Genomic DNA, 25166 nt, shown 5'->3' with positions numbered 1-25166 from the left:
TAGGGGCCGGCCCAGTGATGCAGTTGTTAAGTTCGCATGCTCTGCTTTGGTGGCCCAGGATTCCCTGGTTTGGATCCCAGGCATGGACCTACGCACCGCTTGTTAAGCCGTGCTGTGGCAGGCATCCCACATATAAAGTAGAGGAAGATAGGCACGGATGTTAGCTCAGGGCCAGTCTTCCTCAGCAAAAATGAGGATTGGTGGCAGATGTTAGCTCAGGGCTAATCTTCCTCGAAAATAAAAGAACCTCCCTGCCATGCTCAGGTCCTTAGCAGGACCTTGTGGAGACTTGTCCTCTGAGACCAGGGAACATACTGGGCATGATCTCAGGTGCCTCTGAGCACGTGGCCTCATTCTGACTGTTACTGAGCCCATGTCTGGGGCCGACTATGTGCTGGCACCAGGCGGGGGGACAGCATGTAGGTGAGTGTCCCGTTCCATCTGTGGGACCTTGTGGGCAAGCTGCCCAGCCCCCTCTAAGCCACAATTTCCTCCTTTGTCATGTGAGAGTCATCAGAGAAATTTCTGTTCTTGTGAGGATGAATGGCTTGTTCCTCCTGCCACCCTCTCTCTGCTGTTCCCTTATTTACCCGACTTGGCCTTCAGTCTAGAAGGAGCATCACTTCCTCAAGGAAAGCCTTTCCGGCCCCTACACTGGCCAGGGCTTCTTTGTTATAAGCCAAGGCCCCCAGTGCAGACGTGTATGAGCAGGACAGGCTACAGAATCTGTGGGGCCCAGGACCACTTGAACATGTGGGGCCCCTTGTTCCAGAAGTATTAAGCCTTGCAAGATAGGGACAGCAGACCATCACACAGGTCCAAGTTCTGACCCTGTGTGACTGCACAAGATGCACAGCTGGGAACCCAGCCCTGCCTCCCAGGCCCAAGCAAACACGGGGGTCCGGCAGGTGGGAGTGGGAGTGGGGAGGGTCCGGAGCACAGAGCCCCCAAGCACGGGGGGTGGAGACTGTGCAGACCTGGGCCCCTGTGCCTGGCGTGGCCCTATGGGCAGGGCTGTGTTGCCATGTCTCTGAGTTTGTCAAGAGAAGGTGGGCTTTGTCTGTTAATAAAATCTTTCTTAAATAGTGGCAACTTATCTGTATTTCAGAAAATTCCTGTGAAGGCAAAATTAAGCCCGCTCTCTGAAGAGTGGCATTTAGTGTGTTAATAATTCTATGGTGACCTGTGGGTCACTGGATCCATTTGTGTCTCCCCTACTGGACCGTGACCTCCACCATTTGTGTTCCTTGTTCTATCTGTGGACCGCACGTGGCACATCGCAGGGGCTCAGTAAATAGCAGCCCTGGTTGCGAAGCCTTCATTCATTCATAGGAAGGCAATGTAGGTAGTTTGATGGACCTGCTTTCCCCACTGAATAATGATAATATCGTGAGCATCGTCCCTGTGTCAAGCCCGTGGCACTCCCTCAGTAAACGTAAGCTGTCGGGGTGGTGATGGCTGATATGTTCTCCGGGGTCATTTCTGGATGGGTGAGGAAAGCACGCCTGAGCCCACCTTTCTGTCCGTTTTCTCAGGACGCCAAGTTCGTGGAGGAACGGAGGAAGCTGCTCCAGAACTACCTACGCAGTGTCATGAACAAGGTCATCCAGATGGTCCCCGAGTTTGCCGCCAGCCCCAAGAAAGAGACGCTGGTTCAGCTTGTGCCCTTCTTCATGTGAGTACCGTGCTCGTGCGCGTGCCCCGCCCAGCACGCCCTCCTGTCTCTCTTCCGAGATTATGCAACGACACGTCTGTCCTCGACACCCTGGGACCACATGGGCTCAGGAGCCGTAGGAGGCGCCGACATGGAGGCTCGGGCCACAGCGTTGTGGAGTTCCTACGGGGCTTATGAAAGAGCAGGTCTGCAAACAGGCATTGTAGATCTGGTTTGCAGTAAATTCCGGGCGGCGTGGTTTCACACTTCCGTGCATTTTGATCAGAGGAAAGACGCATTTTCTATACATCTACACATTAGTGTTCCAGAACTAAAATGGTCTCTGTGTCTTCAGCTTGGATAATGTACCCAGGTAAAAATTCTCACAGGCTTCCATTGATACCGACTTAAATTATTTTCATATTAATATTACTGAAATATGAACAAGTTTAAAACTAAGTATAATTTCTTCTTATATCTCTTATAAAAGTAAAAAAAATTAAAGACATTTACATGTTAAGCACTTACAAAATCATTACAATTCAAAACTGTCAATGCAGTGGACGCTGTCATTTTTCTGAAACCAGATCTTTGCTCACATTGGTGGGCGGCAGGTTCTCTTGCGTGTGCCACATGCCTCGCCAGCATGTCTGCCTGCTGAGCCCATCCGCCCACCTTTCTCAGGGCTCATTGCGTGGCGCCCTAGGGCAGGCACCATCAATCTCTGATTAGTCCACTCTCTTCTTCTGAGTCTCTTATCAGCCTGAGACATTTACATCCTTGGAATTAGGGAACCGAAATGATGAAGCAGGACTTGGTTTTACAGTCTTGAGATGCTATAGAACATAACTCTGCTATTTCTAAAATATCATCACCATAATGGAAACACAAGATGTAAAAATCCACACAGCAACCCTGCGGATCCCTGGAAATGGGGTTGGGACTCGTCGTTTGAGAAACATTGATTTGCAGGGAGAAAATGAGTGTCCTTTCACTGTAGCTCCCTAAAATGGTCCACTAGGGTTTGGAGATCCGTTTCATTGGCGCAGTGATGCTGTGACTCAGAACGGGGCTCATTCCTGCTTCTGTCCGTGGGGACACCTTTGGCGTCACACTTCCTGGCATCTCCAAGTTGAATGAACTTCCAACCGGACAGACATCGACAGGCTGCCCCACTTACCTGCTTAGGGCCTTTGAAATTGTAGCCAGGCTGCTTGCTTATGTTTTTCTAATTGTTTCAGGGCTTTCATGAGAGGATATAATTGTACCTTGCTGCCTGTGTTCAAAAGACGCCTTTTTTTTTTCCAAATAGAATACGTAGTATGGAAAACTGTTTTTCTTTTATTCAGCTATTTGTGATACCAGGGCCTTGATCATGCTGTTTTGAAAGTGCCACAAATAGCTCCTGAGAAGTCTTCCTGTTCTTCTTGTAAAGGCAGCCCCCTGCCCTGTGATGCATGTTAGAAATTAACCTCCTACCGAGTCGTGTGTATTTTGGCTAAACTCTCTGATGAAAATGGAGTTAGAGGGTTGGTCCTAAGACCCCGACGCTGAGAAAGGCTGCTGGCCGCAAGTCTAAGAAGAGAAAACACTGCCCCACACAGACGAGCTGGGGTGCCTTCCGCCTGGCACGGGCATCCAGGCGTCTCTGGTCAAGAGTTTACCAAACATGGGAATTGTGAAAATTGCCTGTGAACACGAGCGTCTCAGCGTGTTGTGACATCTCTGCCACGCTGGTTGCTGTTCATTGGAGCTGAGAGAGAAACCTTTGTGCCTAATTAGCATGGAGAACATAAGGTTCAATTTCATGGGCTTTGAAAAGTACAAAGACTTTCACTAGGAGGTTTTGCAAATGACACAATATTGACACCCGTCTTCTGACTAAACGTCAGCCTGGACCCCAGCTGAAGGGAGACAGCTCTTTTCCTTCGGTTTTTCTCACAGTTGCAGTTCCGCTGCCCTCTCCTCCGTTGTCTTTTTTGAGCGAGATGGGATTACAGGTTGGAACTTGTGGGTTGTTTCACCTGGGGCTCGTGGAAGGTGAGCTGCCGCCGAGTTGGTCCATGCTGGTGACCTCCACATGATGACTTTCTGTCTCTGTGCCCACAGAAAACAGCGGGCCTGCATCCCAGCTCAGAAGCTCATCCTAAGAGATGCTAGCTTTAAAAAAGTCTCTCTCGACTAAGAAAATAAACCCTGAAAAGCATAGTCATTCTTATAAACCTTGACAGATCTCCTTGGTTCTTTCCAATGCTGATTCAGGACCCTACAGATCCCTTTCTGCCACTGAACGCAAATGGACTCGTGTCCAAAGGCCAGCTTCACCCCGTCCCCCTGCTTGTTTGTGGAGCACTTGCTATAGGCCGTGGGCTAGTGTTTCACCTGCTTCAGCTCATCCAGGCTTCCTGGGAGCCCACGAGGTGGAAATTTCCAACAAGAGGGTGATTTCGTGAAGTTCCAGGTCCCGGAGAGGTCCCCTGGTGCCCCAGAGCCTGGGCTGTTTGGTGCCATAGCCCATGCTTTGGAGCATGTGTGACAAACCCCCAGCCTGTGGATTAAGCCTGACCCTCTGACCTGTTTTATTTGACAAGTCCAGGGGGGTTTTGTTATTTGTTTTTCTTGATTAAAATGTTGCCACCATCAAAAAATTAGAAGGGATCAGATTGAAAAAAACAATCAGATATCAAGCTTCTCTTGAAAAATCAGATGGGTCACACCCGATTATGGACTGAATGTTTGTGCCCCTCAAAATTCATATGTTGCAGCCCTAACCCCCAGAGAGATGGTGTTTGGAGGTGGGCCTTTGGGGGATGATTGGATTTAGCTGTGGTCATGGGGGGCGGCCCCCATGATGGGATTGGTGCCCGTCTAAGAAGAGGAAGAGAGACCAGAGCTCACGCTCTGCCATGTGAGGGCACAGCGAGGAGGCAGCCATCCATCCACAAGCCAGGGACAGAGTTTTCGCCTGGAACTGCATCTGCCAGCACCTTGATCTTGGGCTTCCAGCCTCCAGAACTGTGAGAAATAAATGTCTGTTGCTTGAGTCACCCGGTCTGTGGTCTTTTGTTATCGCAGCTGGGGCAGACGAATACCCACCCCCATTCCCCTCAACCACATCTGGCTACAGACGAACAGTGCTGCGCTGCCCCCACTGAGCGCCACTCCCGTTGTCTCCTGGACCCCGAGCTGCACCTTCCCAGCCATTCGCTGTTTGCATTTGGCTGTTTTTCTCATATACCCACCTGCATTGCCTGCCTGGCCCCGGTAGACAGTTGAGTTTTCATTCCTGGCTCTTGCCCACTGCTCGCAGCCTCTCCACACAGGCTTCGGATGTGCTGAGCAGACACTCCGGTTACCTGTGGCGCATTTGGCTCACGCTCTGTGCTCCCTCATATGTTCTGCTAGCTAGACCTCTGCTGGACTTCAGTAAAGGTCCCATTCCGATGTGGGGCGGGAGAGGGAAAGGAGGCAGGGGAGTTAGCTAGAGGGTACAACTAGCTCATGTTTTTATGCATAAATATTCCTTAAAACTTTCAGGCTTGTGCAACCTGGAGTCCAGCATTCGATGGGACCTGCTTTTTCTGTTTAATGTGTCAGTATTTCACTGTGTTCTGCAAGGGGCATCATGACTTCCAAGTATTCTGCCATCTGCACAAATCTGAGAGTTGAAGAATCAGCAGGTTGAATTTTTTCCCTAAATCTCTCTGCATCTCATTGCCTTCCTTGCTAATGCCAGCAGCAGTCTGAATTAGAAAGTAGGACGATAGGAAGTAGGCTATTTCTTTTCCATTTTGAGCTCTGTGTGTCGATCCGGCCCAGGTGAGGACCGGTCTGCCCCATGAAATGGTGAGCAGATGAACCACAGCCCCCACTACCCGCTTCCTTTGGGAGCCCATGTTGTTTGCATCCTCTTGGTGTTTCGGGGAAAGGTGGACACGGAGACGTGACACGTGGCAGATGTTGGCAGAATCCGACAGAAACGTCAGGTAGTCTTCTGAAAGCCGTTAATGAAGGGAGGCTTGGATCCAAGAATTCATTCTGCGGAACTGGACCGCAAAGCGCTGAAGGCTTAAATGCTTTGCTGTGCAGTTGTTTAGCGTGTTATTAAAATGCTGTTCTGCAGAGTAATTGATCCTAGGGAAATGCATCATATTCCGTGGCTCCTTGAGGGGAGAGAAAAAGTTCCGGGGGTGGCAGCTAGAGTAATGTAAGTCACAGTACAAATTCCCAACTGGATTTTCAGCAGAAAATGCGGTTGCCGATTTCCCCACTCCCCACCCCCATCTGCTGCTGCATTTACTCTTAAAGTTGCTAAATATATTTTTTGCTGAAATAAGAGCTGCCGTGTTCTCCCAGCGAGTAGGGGTTTCGCTGGGGTCGAGATGCCCCAGCCTGTGCTCCACCAGGCCTCGTCTAACCTAAGCTGACGCTTTTTGCCGTGCGAGTCACTGCCAAGAGGAATTACACAGCTCCTTCCAAGGATCTGTTAACTCACGTTGCTTTCGTGGACCGGCCCGAACCTTCCAGGCTCCACAGTCCTCAGCATCACCCAGTTGCCAGAAAGGAACGCAGGTCCTATGCAAGACATCTCAAGTGCGGCCGGACTGGCAGACTGGTTAGGTGTGGGCAGTGTTTTGAGATAAAGTATAAATGTGAATGACTTCTGATAAGATGAGGATGCCCCAGGCTTCACCTTTCTGACTACTCCGCCTTGCATTCCCCCTTGGCCTGCTTCACTGATTTCCATCAGCTGCCTGGCCCTCCAAGGCAGATGAGTTTGAGACCCCTGGTACCCAAATGGAGAGCATGGGGATTTGGGCGTTGGTGATACTCTCTTCTCCCTCTCCCCCGAGGAGGGGCAGGATCTTGGGCAAGAATTCAGCCTCTCTGAGTCTTAGTCTCCTTCTGTGTAAAATGGGAAAAGAAGTGTCAGCATCTCTGGTCTGTGGGGGTATGAGGTCGTCAAGAGCTCAACACAGCGTCTTCTCTGTGTTTGCCACTGTTAATACCGAGCCTGTGAGAAAGACAAGGAGGAGAAAATCCGTACAGAAACTCCATGGACATTTCTCTTCTATTCATCCATTCCTCCATCCATCCATCCGTCCGTCCGTCCTGCTCTACAGGTGAAAGATTGGAGTCGCAGGACATTGAAGTGACTTGTGTAAGGTCATTCTGAGAGAAGGCTGCAGGCCGGGGCAAGAACCCCCCCGTGCTACACTGAGATACAGGACTCGGAGCCTTCCGGACCTGGTAGGTGCTCAGGAAACGGTGACTGTTCTAACGTGAATCATCCCCAAAGTCAGCCTTCTCTTCCCTCCCGCCCCCACAGGGATCTCCTGGTCCAGATAAAGTGACTCAGGGCCTGCCCTGGGGAAACCAGGTGCCCCTGCGGAGCTCTGGCTTTTCAGAGAGCCCGAGAGGTCACTGTGGCCCAGATGGCAGTGTTCCCCTCCAGGGACCAGGCCTCTCCCGCAGGAAAATGCCCCATTCCTCCGTAGCTGATGACCCAGAGGCCCCTCCCCCGGGACCCGCTGCCCTGTCACCTGGAGAGATGACATGTAAAATGCCACTTAATCCCCTCCATCTACCAGCCTGGCTATTTCTGGGGCTGCTGTTAGGGATGCAGCAAAAGTGCGGTCCCCAGGGTGCTGGCCCTCCACTCCCGCAGGGCTCCCGCCCAAGGGGTCATGATGAATCACTCCTGAAGATGATGAGGACCACAGCTCCTCTTCTCTAGTATTCAGATGTCCTCCTGCCTCCTAGGCATCCCACCCATCACGGTAACTATGTCCTGTTTCCGCCACTTCTGTTTGGTGGTAAAGGCGGAGAGGTCAGTTCCACTGAGAGAGGAAGAAGAGGATGGTGTGGCTTTTACGAATTCCAGAAAAAGTGGGGGAATCTGGTGCACCTCCGGGATAAAAACTCTGCTGAGTAGACACATGGAAGGTCCCCCTGCAAGGGGCCTGTATTCAGCAATAGCGTTTTCATCTGGTCACTGTTTATTGAGCACCTACTAAGTAAGTACTCAGCAAGCACTGGGGATATAACAGAGACCCAAACAGAAAAAAGATAGCCTCCACTTCTACAGAGTAGGGGAGATAGAAAATGGACAAAGAAACATATCCCGCCAAAGAAAAAGGTCTTTGAAGAAAATTCATGCAGAGTTAGAGGCTAGAGGGTCACGTGGGTGGTGTTTCCACTCCAATGGTCTCAGGGAAGATCCTGTGAATTGGGGGGATGGATGTTCAGATAGGGAGAGTAGTAGGTGCAAAGGCCCCGAGGCAGGAGCAAGCTTGGTATCTCTGATAAGGCCAGTATGGCCAGAACAGAGAGAGCAGGGGAAACAAGACTGGAGAGGAGGTCACCAGGGTCAGATCGTCTAGGGCCTTGGAGGCTGGAACAGTGACTTTGGGATTTAGTCTAAGTGGGTTGGGAAGCCGCTGAAGAGTTTGGAGCAGGGTGTGGCATGACCTGGGGTGTGTTTTTAAAACCTCACTCTGGATGTGGGGTAGGGAATGGAACTGGAGAGGGGCAGGTCCAGAGGCTTTTATAGGGTCCGGGCTGGAAGAGTTGGTGGCTTGGCCAAGGCAGTGTGAGGAGCGATTGGACCCCAGATATATTTGAGGACTGGCTGTCGGGTGTGAGAGAACATTGATGACAGTGCGGCCTCCTGCCAGACTGGGCAGAGATAGTGACGTCCAAAGTTGCTCACTATAGATATTTATTGAGCACCTATTCTTTACAGGCCCCGGGCGAGCAGGGAGGTTGGTAGGCGTATTACATAGATGATGACACACGGACCCAGCCCTCAGGAGCTGCCATATGTGTAGATCATGAAATTACAGGGCAGCGTTTCTCTCGTTCATATAATAGGAATTTGCGGGATGCCTGGTTATATGTCAGACCGCTGGTTTGCATCCCAGCTCTGCCACTGACTAGCTGTGTGGCCTGAAGCAAGTCACTTAAGCTCTCCCGGGCCTCAATGTCTTCATCTGTGCAATGGGGATATTAATAGCATCCGCCTCGGGGTGGCTGTGGGGGTTACGCGAGCACGTGTATGTCAAGCTGTTAGAACAGCACCTTGCACGTAGTAAGCTCTGGGTGCGTGTAACTATTTTTACCAGCAGAAAGGGAGCACGGGGGAGGCAGAGTCTGGGGAGCAGACGTTTTGGAGGAAGTGATAAACTTATGGTCTTAAAAACTGAAACACTACAGAAAGATGTAAAATGAAGTAAATGTCACCCCCACCCCTCTGTGCAGCTCCCCCCGCCCCTGTGATCACTGTCAGGTTCTTTTATGTAATGTTGCAGAAATTGTCAATTCTTGAGAGCCAGACTCGACACAGTGTGTGGTTTGCCTCTTTAATTTAATAAAGCTGGCTCATTCTTTTTGAAAACTACGTAGTATCCACTGCCCCGGCTGTTTCATAATTTATTTCACCATTGTTCTATTTGAACATTTAAGAGGTTTCCAGATTTTTCTCCCGCAAACAGCATTGCCAGGAACATTTCAGTAGATACGCCTTTTGGCAGGTACGTCTGGAGGATTGATTTTCAGAGGTGATTCTGGCTCAGAGGACATGTGCATTTTAAAATTTTGACCCATATCACGAACCCCACTGTCTTGTGCCAATTTGATATGCAGAATTTTGGTGGGCATAAAAGGGGGAGCTGTTCTTTCTAGGTGTGCAGAACAGCTGCGTTCAGGCAGCCCCAAGTCATCCACTGTGGCCGGAGGACAGGGCGCTGGCCCCATGGTCAGGATGCCCGGAAGGGACGGCTGGGCCAGGGGTGGGAGATCTTGACAGTCTCCATCTTGGTCTCCGGGAAGGGAAACCCTTACAGGCCTGAGCTTGGCATCAGTGGGAATTTCTGCCTCGCATTTCTCAGGAAACATACGTTTTTCCAATTCTCAAGAAAAATCAGTCAAGAAATTGGGAAAAAGTATTCTAATTCTCCTGTGAAAATTAAAGTGCGACAATCAGCATTCGTGGTTTGAAGGAACCCAGGCCAGCGAGGCTAAAGGAAGAGCAGGAAGAGCCGACACCCGCAGTTGGAGAAGGTCGAGTTTCCAGGAGCTGGGACAGGAGCTCACAGGAGACCAAGGGCCACCATCTAATGAGTCAGCCCTGCTCTTAGCTAATGCCGTGTTAGAAGTGCATGTTCCTGCCTCTATCTGCTTCAAGCAATGAGTCACTCTTGCAAATCAAATAAATACTAATAAGTTTACCTGCATGGTATACTTGATGTGAGTGGAATTCCAAGAAATAAGTTTTGAAGCACGAGTCCTTATGTTGACGATGTCCACATTTGATTCTGTTTGGTGCTGTCAATCTTGGTAGGAGATTCACAAGTCTGATTATCCAAATAGTACCCAAACTGGTGTTTCCCAGGGTTCGATTATTTACTCTAGGCTACTACAATTCTTTGTAAATACCACCGAACTAGATATTTCTTATTAAGCAAATCATTTTAGATTTCCACAATAATGCATAAATAGTACTGGGAATATTTTAAGAATAATTTAGGGTTGGGGGACCGAGAACTCCTAGGCATTCTGACTTCTTGCTCTTAAATCCCAAAGAGTCGCCTCTTTCAGGAACTTGGGAACACTCGCAGGGATACAGTTTCCTGATACAAACTTGGGAATGGTGATCACGGAGGTGAGGAAGGTGCCCAGGGAAATGGGGGAGAGCAGGAATGGGTGAGGGCAGGGATGGACGCCGAGGACTGGGCAGGCGAGGGGGCCGCAGGGCAGAGGGAGCGGGAGGCAGGAACGTGGGAGGAGGCTGGGCAGGGCTGCGAGAGGAGACTGTTTCCTAAAGAAGCCTTCCTCTGCGTGAAGGAGCTGCGGAGTTAACACCTAGTCCCAGAGCCCCAAGAATAGCAAGCTGTCCTCCTCCTTCGCTGCCAAGTTGGCTGAGGACCCGCGGAGCAGGTGGCGCAGCACAACTGTAGTGGCATCCCTGTCACCCTCATTGCGGGGAGAGTGCTGCCAACAAGTCATCGAGGGCGGCGAAGGGGAAGCGGCGCCTTCGTGAGCGCCAGCCCGCCCGTCAGGCCTCCCATGGGAGGGCTCAGCTCCACAGCCCTGCTTGGAAACCGGCGCCTCCTCCGACAGGCAGGCCTCTCCCTGCAGGGACTGGATTCTGGAGCGGGCAGCCATCTGAGGCCATGGAGGGCTGTTTGCCATCGCTTTGCACAATGGGGCAATTTATTCTGAGGCGGAGGACTCTGCATCAACCAAAGCTTCGGCCTGGAGATTCAGTGCAGTGACTGCTTGTGGCCCCCTTTTCAGGAACGGTGACCTTTTGGATCTTGGAAGAATGGAGATCAGACAGAGGCCATTTGGGCTTGCCGACCCTTCAGCCCTCTCCTGACGTGTGGGTGCTGTATTTGGACATGATGTGGGCAAAGCATTAATGTCTCAGCCCAGCTCGAAGGGCACCGTGAACAGACTTGTGTACATTCCAGCGGAACCCTTCCTTCCCACTGCAGCTTTGTCCTGGTTCCTTAGCTCCCCTGTCTTATCCCCGTCATTATCAATCAAGTGTATTATTGGGGGCAGAGGCAGCTCTCCCCCAGGACTGACCCCTACTTGGGACAGATATGCCCTGGTAGGAGGTCACTTCCTGACTCATTTCGGTGATCCTTCAGCATCTTATTTATTGATGCTTGGCACCTTCCCAGCCTCCAGGCTGAACAAACACCCCAAGTTTACCCCTATCAACTGGGGGATGATGGCAACTCAGGGGCCTGTGGGTCCAGGCAGGTCATTGAAGTGAATAAAGCAGTTAAGGTGTACAATAGGGAGGGGTGTGGAGTGGAGCTCATAGACCCTGTCTGAGAGGGTCAGCCACTACTCTCCCCAGTTGATTATTGTTATATAGGACGGCAGGTTGCCAGATCTTTGACTTTTCCAAGAGATGGCACAAACCCATATGTAGATAGAAAATCTGATTTTTAAATTAGTTGGCAGCTAGCTTGTTTGTGGGCCAAACAAAACATCTGTGGGCCTCACATGGCCCATTGTATATCCAAAGCCTGCTGGAGTAAGGAGGACTGCCTTCGATGAACCTGTTTAACACGTACAGAAGTGCAGGGTGGAAGCAGGCAGCAACCTGCTCAGTCCCAGGGGACGATGAGGACAAGCTCTTGGCCGGGGCAGCTCTGACACCAGGCCCTCAAGACAGTGCAGCCCCTGCATTCTGACTGAGGTCCCCTTCACAGTTTGGGCCTGGCGGGGGACGGGTCCATGGGAACCATCCCCAGGCGGTAGGCTTCTGCTCCACACGCAAGCGCAGCCCGTCGACCCTGCCCTCTCCCTCTGTGCAAGGCACTGTGTTCCCAGAGGGCCCCACGTGACCAGCCAAAGGTTTGACTCTTCTGGGCAGAGCGCCTGCCTGAGTTTCCCACGTCTCTGTGGCAGTTCCTTTGCCTCCTGTCTGTGTGGCCTTAGTGCCTGTTTATGGTAAATAAGACCACAGCCTGTGATCATGTCGTTTTCTATCAGCTCACCAAGGAGCGTGGCTTCTTGTAGGGCAGCAGTGTTGTTCTGGGGAATTGATCACAGGCTATTAGGGTTGAAGAGGAAGTCTGGTCTTCTCACCTGCGAAGTTCAAGAAACAGATTCTGTTCACAGGAACAGTGCACCTGAAGGGGTTTGGTGCAGAGCAGCTGCCGCGAGACTTTCTATTATGAATTTTTGGTGTTTCTACTTTCTCTCACTGCCCCTGCCCCTCTAAACCCCACTGGGTTTCCTTGTGCCTCCGACCCCATGGTGCGCCACTGGAGGCGATGTTGCCTTCCTCCACAACCCCAGGGATGGGGCAGTGAACAGAGGCACTTGGTTGTCAAAATTGCTAGACAGAAGTGCTACTAGAATCTAGTGGGTGGAAGCCAGGCATGCTACTAAACATCCACAACGCATATCACAACCTCCCACGACAAAGAATTGTCTGACCTGAGGTATTCCTGGTGCTAAGATTGAGAAACCCTGATCCAGCCCAAGAAGCTGGTCTGTCATTGACTCTTGTATAACCAGCTGCAAACCCCTGTGGTCCCATGACCAAGAAAGAGAGAAGGAGGTATTAGGCCAGGAGCCTTTCTTTCATTAATTCCTCACATCTACCTTAGAGATGGGTGTCATTGTTCCCTTTTTTCTCATAAGGAGACTGAGCCTCTGACAGTGAATTGACATAGCCATAGTTTCGCAGTGGGGATGTGGTGGACCGGGGAGTGTAAGCTGAGTTTATGTGGTCCAGCAGCCTCTAATCTTTGTCACCGTATTGCCAAAATGAAGCATGTAATAGAGCCTTCCTGAGTATCTTCATGATTGGCTCTTTCTATGCTCTGGATTTTAGTTGGACTCTCCATGCCCTGAGGAAAGGAAGCCTGGGCTTCGTCACACTTGTCTTTGGCCACCCTGCCTCTCCTCTGGAGGGCTTCTGGGGTGGGCTACAGCCATTGGTTTTAAACCCGTCCCTGCTGTGGCCTCTCCTTGCACACATCTATTATGGGGCTGCTGGTTGGTACTGTCCAAGGTCCTACCCATCTACCCCTCTTTTGGGTTAACTCCCGAAGTAATTGTTGCAGAAAGGCCTGGAAAATGGGCCTGAGGGGGGTGTTAAGGAACCTACGAGGCTTTGACCCAGTTGAGAAAAGTGGTCACAGATACCTGCTCATCACTCACTTCTCATCCACTCGCTCCTTGATGGTTTACTCATGAGCCATGGCCCCTTTCATCCTTCATTGATATAATGTGCCCGGGACATTTTAACTGGACCAGAAGGGAGAACTGAAGCCCTGCCTTGGCCCTGGGAACATACCCCTTTGAGCACACAGTCCGCTGGCTTGGCAACCATCACTCAGAAGGTGAAGCTGGTCAGGGACTGCTAAGTAAGAAGAGAATTCCTTGTTGTTGTGTTTCTTTTTCACACATGAGAACTTGCTGTGACAGAGTTGTGGATGTTTTTCTCACTAGCTTGTTCTGGGAAGGCAGGTTGAGAAATTACTAATGCAACAGGAAACAAGCCATTCTGTCCATGTGTGGGATGCAGCCTGTTTTATGACTTCTGCGTTAAAGGTACAAGCAGAGCAGCATTGTCATTAAGAGAAAGGGCTGCAGTCACGCAGGCCTGGGTTTCACTTGAGGCCATGCCATTTATTAGCTTGGTGATCTTGGATTAGACCCTTTCAGGACTTTGTGCCTTGGTTTCCCCAGCTGTAAAATGAGACTCATAACAGGCACTACCTCAGAAGGCTGATTCAGAGATCTAACAAGACCGTGCCAAAGCACTTAACAGCAGGCACACAGTCAGCACTGCCTGGTTTAGCTGAGGCTGCAGGAATGACGGTGATTGCTTCCATTGTTAGGAGGAGTACACACAGCTCATTTCTGGGTTCCGGGGACTCAGGGCACGTGGGCCAGAGGAACACACAGCAAGCACATGCATCAAGGATGTCGGGGAGACAGCAGGGATTTCTCCATGAGTCTCCTGGCCATGGTCACCCCCTTTCTTCCCAGTATCGGTCAAGTTGATCTGGGAGGCTGAGGCTCTGTAATCTTGTTAGCATAAAGATGGCAGCCCCGTGGCCACGCCCTGGATTGCTGAGCCCAGAGACCAGGCTGCAAAGTGCCAGGTTCCCCTGAAAGAGCAGATCTTGTTTTCACCCCAGTAACTGTTGATGTGATGATAGTCAGACTTCATTATAATAGATAAGCCAAGGCTGTGTTATTAACTTCTTACAGGGTTCAAGCAGCAGTTTGGGATCTGACTGCAAGACCAAGACTGAGTCAGACAGACCTGGGTTCAAGTGTCAACTCTACTGCTTAAGGGCCTGTGAACTTGACTTCTCTGTTCCTCGGTGTCCCCGTCTGTAAAATGGAGCCAGTGGCACAGATCTTATAAGCTTGTGGAGAGGCTTGAATGAAACGTCACTTCATAGGAGCTTCTCCAAGGGGAGTTATTTTAGCTGCTGTCGCATTTCACTTCTTTATTCAGACTCTCACTTTAGTCTCAAAATGCTTTGAGTCGGCAGCTTCGATATTATTACAATTTCTTGCCCTACTTCATGTCTTTTATTTTTAAACATTGGAGGCTCTGAAAATTCAGTTTGGAGCAAGGAAAGCAGATTAGGTTATTTTTGGCACAATAACCTCCATCCAATTTTGAGTTAGTAAAAAACTAATAGTAATAAAAGTTCTCTAATCCTGGTGAGGCTGCAACACACGAGAAGTTGACTGCTCTTTGCAGACCGAATTATTTTGTCCCACCAAAGTGTAGTCAATCTTGGTGATAACTTTATTCTCAGTGGGTCAAAGAATTTCATGGCTTTCTATATTTCTCCCTGCACTTTTTAAATGATATGACTGGGTGATAACTGAGAATGGTTGCTTTATTGGGTTATGTATTGGTTATCTACTGCCTCATTAATGCTGTGTAATAAACAATCATGACACCTTGGTGGCATTCAATAATAATAACATATTGCTCGTGCATCCGGTGATGGGCTAGGAGGCTCAGCTGCTCTCGGCTGCGTTTGTTTCCATGTAGGGGATCAGCTGGCTGTCTGCTGGTCCAGGATGGCCTTGACTGGGAATAATGGGGCAACGGGGACCAGCAGGTTAGCCTGGGTATGTAGGGCAGAGGGTGAGAACAGGAAAAGGCCAATCATGGCAACACTTTCCAAGCTCTGATTATGTCATATGTGCTAACATCCTACTGGCCAAGGTAAGCCCTAAGGCAGAGACCAGAGTGGGAGGGCACTGCAAAGTCATAGGCACAAGACAAGACAGGGAGGGGTGAATAATTGGGGCCATTTTTGCAATTTCCACAGATTAATAACTCATTTTAAGTAGAAGGAGAAGGGGAGTCGGGGAGGGGTATAGCTGTGAAATTCTAAGTCAAATGATATTTTGACTAGTAAGAAGGTGGAAGGAAGACCAGGGCAGAGAGCCCAAACTGTCATAGATGAACAGTGGGGGTCTGAGGAGTGTCCTTCCACTGTATGCCGGGAAAGGGCCTGGTGCCTTTAATATATTGACCAGAGTCCTACTTGCCTTAACTCTGTGTAAAAAAAAAAAAAAAAAAAAAAGCAGCTTCTTTTTTAAAAATTGACTTTTTATTTTCTTGGTGTCCAGTTCCATGAATTTTAACACACATTTAGATTTGAGTAACCATCACAATCAGGGCATAGAACAGTTCCATCACCCCAAAAGCTCACTCGTACTGTCCCTTTATGGTCACACGCTCCCTGTGGCCCTAAGCTCTGGCAATCATTGATCTGTTCTCTGTCACTATAGTTTTGTCTTTTCGAGAACGCCATCTAAATGGAATCCCACGTAAGTACGTCTTCAGGCTGCTCCTTCACTCAGCACAGTTCCTCTGAGATGCATTTACTGCTGAGTAGTACTCCCTTATATGGCTATTCCGCAGTTTATCCGTTCACAGAAGATGTTTGTGTTGTTTCCAGTTGTCGACAGTTTTGGATAGAGCTCGTACAAGCATTCATGTGCAGCTTTTTGTGTGAACTAGGATAAACACCCAAGAAGCCATAATCAACATACAGGAGTTTCAGACGCTCTGCACCCTCGCCAGCATTTGGTATTGTCACAGTTTTTTCTTTTAGCCCTTCAAAAGGTTGTGTAGTAGATCTCATCATGGTCTTAATCTGTATTCCCCTAATGGCTAATGATATTGAGCATCTTTTCATGTGCTTGTTTTTCTTCAATGTATCCTCTTTGGGGAAGTGTCTGTTCAAGTCTTGTGCCCATTTTTAAAAATTGAGTTGTTTGTTGTTTTACTCTTGAGTTTCAATGGTTCTTTATATATTCTGTATGCAAGTCGTTTGTTACATGGGTAATTGGCAAATATTTTCTCCCAGTCTGTAGCTTGTCTTCTCATTTTCATAGCAAAACTTTTTAATTTTGATGAAATCCAGTTTCTCAATTTTTTTCTATAATGGATCATGTTTTTGGTGTCATGTCTAAGAACTCTTTGCCTAAACCAAGGTCATAAGGATTTTCTCCTAGGTTTTCTTCTTAAAGTTTTATAATTTTATGTTTGGATCTTTGACTCATTTCGAGTTAACTTTTGTGTAAGATGTGAAGATTGGGTCAAGCTTAGCATGTTGCCTATGACTCTCTCCGAGTCTAGGGCCAAGTTTAGGGGCACAGAGAGAATGAAGCACTGAGGGTTCGTCCCACCCTCTTGGGACCACAGCTCTTCTGATGGAGCAGGAGTATTTCCCCTATGTTAGTTTCCCCTGTGTGGCTGCTACAGCAAACTCACCCCAAACTTAGTGACTTAAGACAACATGAATTTATTCTCTTATAGTTCTGGAGGTGAAAAGTCCAAAATTAGTCTCACTGGACTAAAGTCAAGGTGTCCACAGGGCTGGTTCCTTCTGGAGGCTCCAGGGTGGAATCCATTTGGTAGCTTCTAGAAGCTGTCCACCTTGTGGCCCCTTCCTTGCATTACTCCAACCCCTGCTTCTATCAGCTGCTCTGAGACTGGGACCTCCTGCCTCCCTCATAAGGACCGTTGTGATCATCACCATGGGCCTGCCCAGGTAATCCAGGATAATCTCCTCATCTCAAATCCTTAAATTAATCACCTCTGCAAGGTCCCTTTTATCATGTCAGTAACAGGGATTAGGATATGGACCCTTGATTCATCTTACCACACCCTCCTCAGAGTTTTAGGCCCTTGAGGACTGCTGCAGATGAGGCATGAGAGGACAGAGAAAAGAAACACGGGGTGTCCTCAACTCTTTCTGAGCACTAGGAGCCCCCTTCCCTGCTCTTCAAGCTGGAACTAGGGGCCTGTCCTGGAGCCCTCTGTCCACACCCTGCCCCCTTTCAGGTGTCAGGCTGCCTTGAGTCCAGGCTGGAGGAAACTGGAGGGACAAAATGGTAGGCTCACCCCATGTGTGATGGTACCTCAAATTCTGGTCATCTTTCCCAGTCCACCTGTTGTCACTACTTTCCAGAGTCCTCAAATGGCTGCTTCGTGCCTTCTCTCCAGGTTTTATAGATGCATTGGGCAGAGTGAGCTTCCTCCTTCTTACCCAGGTCCGGAACCCTTCTTCAGCAAATAGTTGTGCCTGCAAAGCAGGGATATGCTCTGTAACATGTATTATGGTGGGGAGTGAATGCTCAGTAACAGGAGAGTATTATGATGGTCAGCATTTACTGAGTACTTTCTACCAGTTACCATGTTTAGGCCATGTTACAGATGAAGAAACTGAGGCTCAGAGAGGCTAATGAACTTGTCTGGGGATCTATACTTGGTGAGTGGGGCCAGGATCTCGGACCCAGATCTGTGTGACTCCAGGGCCACAGGTCGTAACCACTCTGTCATGCAGTTTTTAACCACCTCCCCCATCAGGGACTGTCAGACTGCTCTCCACGGCCCCCTCTCTCCCGAGTTCAGACCTTGGCCACGTCTGCTTGGCTTCACCCAGTCTTCCTTTAGCCGGCCCGACACCCATTACTGCTGCCATCAGGTGGCGATGTGGGTCTTGATTCCCGTCATCTCATGCGGCGGCAGTGCCTCGAGCTGTGGATGTGTGTTTCTCGCCCACTCCGCTGTAATGCCCGGAGGCGGGAAGCCTGCCTCTTCCCCTTCACCCGCCTCGTGAAGCACAGAGCTGGGAGGTGGTAGATGCTCAGTGGATGTTGATTGTAATGAACCAAAAGCTATTTTCCATTGATTCCCCACAGTGGGGAACTCCCCAGAGAAGACGTTTGATCCATTTAAGGAAACTTGGCTTGTCTGTAAATCCAAAAGGGCTTGTGTTTGGGACACTGCTTCTCTCTATTTTGTTTCTTTTTTTTTGTTAAATTAGTATAGCAAAGATAGACCTACTCACCAGGTAGCTCAAATCGTACAGTATTGTCTCCTCCCAGACCAGTCCCTAAATTGAGCCACCATTTCAGATTCAGCCGCATAGCCTGGTGCTCCTGCTGGGTCAGGCCTGGGGTGAAGTATTTTCTTGCAGGCTCTCACTGCAGCTCTGAGAGGTGGGGCCTGTGGTTATTCCCACTTTCTAGATGAGGCCTAGAGTGATGGGAGGACTTGCCCGAGATCGCACAGCTGGTAAGTTTCCGAGCTGGCGTTTGAACTTGGGTCTAACTCCTAAACTCGTGCTGTTTGAAGCTAAATGTTGGGAGCGTGGACTTTGGGCCCAGACAGGTCTTCATCCCAGGTCTCTCTGACTCTAAAGCCCATGCATGTAAGCACCATACCATCACTCCTTTTTAAAAAACTAAATTTGGGGCCAGCCCGGTGGCACAGCAGTTACGTTTGTGTGTTCTGCTTTGGCAGCCCGGAGTTCACTAGTTCGGATCCTGGGTGTAGACCTGTGCACTACTTGTCAAACCATGCTGTGGTAGGCATCCCACATAAAATCGAGGAAGATGGGCACGGACATTAGCTCAGAGCCAGTCTTCCTCAGCAAAAAGAGGAGGATTGGCAGCAAATGTTAGCGCAGGGCTAATCTTCCTCAAAAACAAAAACTAAAAAACTAAATTTGCTAAATGGTAAAATGAGGTCCAGCCATCTCTCTAGCAAGGTGTCTGGACCCATGGTAGGCGCTCAAACTGCTAAATATCTGAGCCTCTCAAGGCCCAAGAAGCATAGTATGTATCATGAGGGACTCTCTGGTTTGCAGAATTCCAGAAACCCACTTCGAATTAGCCTAAAGCTGAGAAGTACTTATTAGCTCATGTCACTCTAAAGCCCAAGGACAGTGGCAGCTTCACTGCTGGATCCAGAGCTTCAGATAATGTCAGTGAGACTCCATGCTGGCTTCATTTTCAAGCGGGTTTTCTCTGTCTGGTCGGAAGCTGGCCCCTGGCAGCTGCAGGCCCCTATGGACCCCGTAGACACAGGTCCTGAGGAAGCAGCATCCTTCTCGCCGGCTCCAGACAGCGTCCTGGGGAAGATCATTCATCAGTCTCTCCCAGGAGCTCTAGCAGACGGTCTAGGGAAGATTCTGATAGGCTGAGCTCCTCTACGAGCCAGTGGCTGTGGCCCAGGAAAAGAAGTGCCTTGATCAGCCAAATCTGGGCCAAGGAGGAGGAGCATTCAGCCTCCTCAACTCGTGAACTGAACATGATTGTTCTAGAAGGAGGGCGGTGGCTCCCTGAAAGAGGAGGAGGTGGGTGGGCAAACATATGTCCATTCTGTGGCTCTGTGTACAGCTGTCGGTAAAGCCACAGCCAACTGCTGAGGCAAGTTTTTGTGCGAGAAGCTTGTGATGCGCCCGGCCCAGCCTTCCACGCCCACTGAGCCATGAGACCACACTTCCGTGCAGGAGTCTTCTGCAGGTCCCAGCTCGTCATTCCCAGTGGAGTGGGAAGTGTGCCTTACCCGGCCCCGGCAGGCGTCGTCTCTCTTTGACATGCTTCCAGCCCGTGTCTGGCACGGCAGTCTTAGTCCACCGGGATGAGTTAATGAACTTGGGGGTGCCTGGGCTTGGCTGGCCTTGTAGAGCAGATTTCCCGGGTGTCTGTGCTGCTGCAGAGCTTTCTCCCAGCCTCTGGGGTGGGGACTCGAGGCTTCTCTTTATATTGGGGAGAGAGAAGTCTAGGATGAGAGTCCCCTCTCCACCCCACAGGGACTCGCATGTTCCTCCATCCTGGGTTCCTAAAGGTGGGATCCAGCGCCCTCTTGTTACATATGAGGAACCAATCGCGTGAGGGGGTGGGGACCGGCGGGAAGGGGCTTCGCCAAGGTCACGCTGTGAGTTACCTGCAGAGGCCCTGGCCCCCGGACCCAACTCTGACCTGTCAGAGTCCAAAGCCACGGGAACTCCCGTTGCGCCATCAGCAGGGGCAAAGGTCTTTGGGCAGGTTTGGCTGCTGAAGCCTGTTGTGGAAAATAGACCGCAGTCCTAGATTTTAAAATAAGGCTTTGTCGTTTATAAGATCACACAGCAGGAGGGAGGGGAAGGGTGCACATCGACCAGGGGCTGAGAACCACGACACCCCAGTTCCTTAACACACCCAAGGCGTGGCTCAGCGTCACGCAGAGACACACCAGAGACTCTCCCTGAGAAGTGCCTCCAGGCCAGTGGGGCCGGGTGTCCCCTGACATTCAGGCAGGGTCGGGGAAGGTGGACCCCAGAGTCACGAGGCAGCAAATGTCAAAAGACTGTTGGAGAGGGGTCGTGGGGCTTGTCTGGTACAACTTGAAGGATCTGTCATCGGTGGACTTTAAACTTCCTTTCTGGGCCTCAGCTTGTTCTGAAGAGGCTGATCCCCTGGTTGGGGCCCTTTTGGAACTTTTATGTGGGGAATTACATGGCACAGCAACATTGTCCCAGGACATTCCCTTAAGGGGTTCATCTGCTCAGCAGGCATTGTTCGTCAGTCACCGTTCATTATTCCGTGTCAGACCCTGGGATCAGTGCGTTCCTGGGAGATCCCATTTATTTCTCACTACAGCCTTTGAGAGAGCTATTACTCTAATTATCTCCACTTACCTTCCTTCCAATAGCTGAAGCCCAGAGAGGTGAAGTGACTGGCCCCAGGTCACACAGCCGGTAAACGGCAGAGCTGACATTCCAGAGCTGAAGCTCTTAACCATGCCAGGGCCCCATGCCAGGGGAATCTGGGAAGAGCTCCTCAGGGAGATGCCTGCAGCTTCTGAGGGGAAGGTGACAATTAACCCGTTTGTATTCGTTTTGAAGAATTTCAGAGCTGCACGAGTCCCATGGAGTAGCTGCAGCAAGGATAGAGATCAGGCTCAGAAATCCAGGAAGTGGGGAGGGTCCCAACACACAGTTCTTCTGGGAATAATCCTGAAGTGCCAACAAGGTAACCCACAAGCCGCGTGTAGACAGTCCTTGGCCCTGGTGAGTGGGCCAGTTAGATATTATCATCCCCACCCTTTGTGCACATTATTTACAGGTGAGGAAACGGAGGCGCAGAGAAGTTAAACAACTTGCCCAAGCTCACACAGCTAGGAAGAACTGACTTTAATGGCCAGCTCTGTGAGACTCCATGGCCCAGGCATGCTCTTCCCACTCCCCTATCAGGATTACTAAGTGAAGAGACTCTGCCAGCCCTCAGAGAAATAAAAATGATTAGAAAAAGGAGGGGGACAAGGAGATGGGCCCTGCTCTCGAATAGCTCCATAGAGTTTTGTTGGGTATCTGGCTTGCCATGTGGACCTACTTAAACATGGCTGACCTGCAGCTCCCCCAGGAGGGGCTGACATTGACTCCCAGTGCACACAGATGGCGCGACCCACTGCCACACACCAGACGCCCAGTCACCTTCCCAGCTCCTCCGCCTGGCTGCATCCCCCGGGGCTATTCCCGCCAGGGCTCATGGACTGATAGGACACAGCCTTGCTGGTTCTGATGTCTGCGACCTTGAGCGAGACTTGCCCTCCTGTTGACGGTGTGTCCTGAGAGAGCTGTGTTCCGCTCCCAGTCGGAGCAGGCGATGAGGGCCTTTGCCAGCAGGCCAGTTTTGGAGAAGCTAGTCTGAAACAGACTGAGGAGCCTGTTTCCTCTGGAATCCATACATACAGAAAGCAAAGGTCAGGCTGTTTTCTTCTATCCTCTGAGTCAGACTGTGGCCCTTACCTGGCCTGTAGCCTCCAAACAAAGGAGAGTCGATGGTTTAAAACTGGTCCCACTGTTGCCTAGACTAGGGGTCCACACACTGTAACCTGGGGGCCAGATCCGGCTTGCCACTTGTTTTTACAAATAAAGTTTTATTGGAACACAGCCATGCCCATCTGTTACGTACTGTCTACAGCTGCTTTCCCACTGCAGTGGCAGAGCTGAGTAGTTGCAGAGACTGTATGACTCTTATAGCCTAAAATATTTGCTATCTGGCCTTTTAAAGAAAGCTTGCCAACCTCTGCACTAAACAGTTCCCCACGATGCCCCCGGGGGTGGTTAGTACAGGGAAGGACAACTTTATAATTCAGACCGTAAGTTAAAGAGGGAGGTTGGTTCCCATCTTGGCAGACAGTTTAGGACAGTGGCCAAGAGCGTGGGCCTGGGAGCCGGGTCTGGGTTCCAGCCTACACCCAGCCTCTCACTGGCCGTCAGACCTTGAACAAGTCACTCCACCTCTCCTGGTGTCAGATTCCTTGTCTGCGAAATGGAGTTGATAGTAGCTCAAGCCTTGTTGGGTTGTAGCAAGGACTGCACCTAGAGCAGCGCCTGGCCCGCAGTAAATGTGATAAATATGCTTTCACCATCCCTGTGCTGCTACAGTTATTATCAGGAGCATGGGCACAACGTCAAAGCACGGTCCAAGTCTTAGTTCTGTTGCTTAATGGCTGTGTGAACATGAGCGAGTCACTTAACCTCACTTGGCCTCAGTTCCCTCCTCAATAAAATGGGCACAATTGTGGTTCTTCCCCCATGGGGTTGCTAAGAGGATTGAGTGAGACTAATGCATTTAAAGACCTTGCCACATGGCCAGGCACAGGATTGTGCTCTGGAATTCATGGGTGCAACGGTGTTTTTATCATGAAAGAGGATTGAATTTTCTCAAATACTTTTTCTGCATCAATGAAGATGATCTTTTTTTCCTTCATTCTGTTGATGTGGTATATTATGCTGATCAATTTTTATATGTTGAACCATCTTTGCATTCCAAGAATAAATCCCACTTTGTCGTGGTATGTAATCCTTTTAATAGGCTGCTGAATTTGGTTTGCTAGTATTTTGTTGAGGATTTTTGCATTGATGTTCATCATGGATATGGGTCTATAGTTTTCTTTCAGTGTCTTTGTCTGGCTTTGTATCAGGGTAATGCTGGCCTCACAGAATGAGTTAGGAAGCGTTCCCTTCTCCTTCAGTTTTTTGGAAAAGTTTGAGAAGGATTGGCACTAGTTCTTTAAATGTTTGGCAGAATTCGTCTGTGAAGCTATCCGGTCCAGGCCTTTCCTTTGTCTGGAGATTTTTGGTTACTGATTGAAGATTTTCTGTTTCTTTGAATCATTCAGTCTCCGTCGGTTTTTTGCTTCTAAGAATTTGTCCATTTCATCTAGGTTATCCAGTTTGTTGGTGTATAATTGTTCATAGCACTCTATAATCCTATTTATTTCTGTGGAATCAGTAAGTTTGTCAATTTTGTTAATCCTTTCAAGGAACCACCTTTTTGTTTCATTAATTTTCTCTCTTGCTTTTCTACTTTATCTCTGCTCTAATCTTTATCATTTTCTTCTTCTTGCTGACTTTGGGTTTAGTTTGTTCTTTTTCTAGGTCCTGAAGTTGTAAAAGTACAGTGTTGATTTTAGATATTTGTAGTTTTTAATGTAAGGATTCACACCTATAAATTTCCCTCTTAGCCCTGCTTTTGCTCATCCCATAGTTTTGATATGTTGTGTTTTCATTTTCATTTGTCTTGAAGTATTTTCCAATTTTCCTTGATTTCTTATTTGCTCCATTCATTGTTAGAGTGGTTATTTAATTTCCATAACAACTTATGAGTTTCCCAGTTTTCCTTCTGTTATTGATTTCTAACTCTATCCTATTGTGGTTGGAGAAGACACTTTGTCTGCTATCTCTTTAATCTGTTGAGGCTTAACTTGTGGAACAGACGATCTGTCCTGGAGAAAGTCCCAGTGCCCTCGAGAAGCGTGTTTATGCCGCTGTGGGGTGGAGTGTTCTGTGTGTGTCTGTTAGGTCTAGTGGGTTTACTGTGTCGTTGAGTCCTCTGTTCTCTTATCTTCTGTCTGGCGGCTCCATCCATCACTGAGGGTGGCTATCGTTGCAGAACTGTCTGCTCCTCCTCTCAATTCGGCCAGTTTTTGCTTCCTACATTTTGACAGTCTAGTGTTAGGCGCATAAATATTTATAATTCCACCTCTTCTTGTTTTATTGAAACCTTTGTGAATAGATAATGTCCTTCTTGGTCTCTTGTAACCTTTTTTTGGTTAAAGTCTGTTTTGCCGGATATTAGTACAGCCCTGTCAAGGTTGCAAGGGTGACAAGGGGACTTGCAGTCTCCTGGCTTGAGGTCATTCCTTTATTTAAAAAAAAAAACTTTGAGCCTCCCCTGCCCCTCCCAGGCCCCAGGCACGGTGCTGGGCCTTAGAAAGACAAAGCAGCAGTCTCTGGCCTCCAGGCTTCCAGGCCGCCTGGGGGCTCCGCTGGGGCCCTGGAGATGCCGTCAGTGGAGGCCTCTGTCTGCCAGCGCTTGATAACTCTGGGGTGGCCTGTTGGCCCTGCCACCATTAGAGCGAGCCCCTCACGAGAGAAGGGTTTCAGTTATACCTCTAAGTGCCACGAGGGACCCATGCGAGGTGCTCTAAGACATGACATAGGAGCCTCGCCTGGGCTGGGGTCAGGATGATTGGGAGTCAGCCAGCCAAAGAGGACGGGGTGGGAGGGAGGGAGAGGAGCCATGAGGGGTGAAGCTGGAGGGTGGGAGCTGTGGTCCAGGGCGGGTGAGTGGCAGGGCCTCGGGGCTCACAGGGAGGCCTTCAGATTCTAGCCTGAGACCCAGGGGCAGCCTTGGAAAACCAACTCTCTCT

General features: G+C 49.7%; 1 protein-coding gene across 8 annotated transcripts in view; it reads left to right on the top strand.

The window, feature by feature from the left end:
- Positions 1 to 25166, top strand: part of SNX29 (sorting nexin 29) — a 589016-nt gene that overhangs the window by 447521 nt on the left and 116329 nt on the right. For all 8 annotated transcript variants that reach the window (XM_070230995.1, XM_070230994.1, XM_070231001.1 and 5 more), the window contains one exon: positions 1536 to 1675. In XM_070230995.1, coding sequence (XP_070087096.1) covers positions 1536 to 1675 — 140 coding nt within the window. The remainder of the gene's footprint in view (positions 1 to 1535; positions 1676 to 25166) is intronic.

The sequence above is a fragment of the Equus caballus genome, chromosome 13, assembly GCF_041296265.1.
Source record: "Equus caballus isolate H_3958 breed thoroughbred chromosome 13, TB-T2T, whole genome shotgun sequence".
Classification (NCBI taxonomy): Eukaryota; Metazoa; Chordata; class Mammalia; order Perissodactyla; family Equidae; genus Equus; species Equus caballus.
This window is presented reverse-complemented; position numbering and strand designations above follow the sequence as displayed.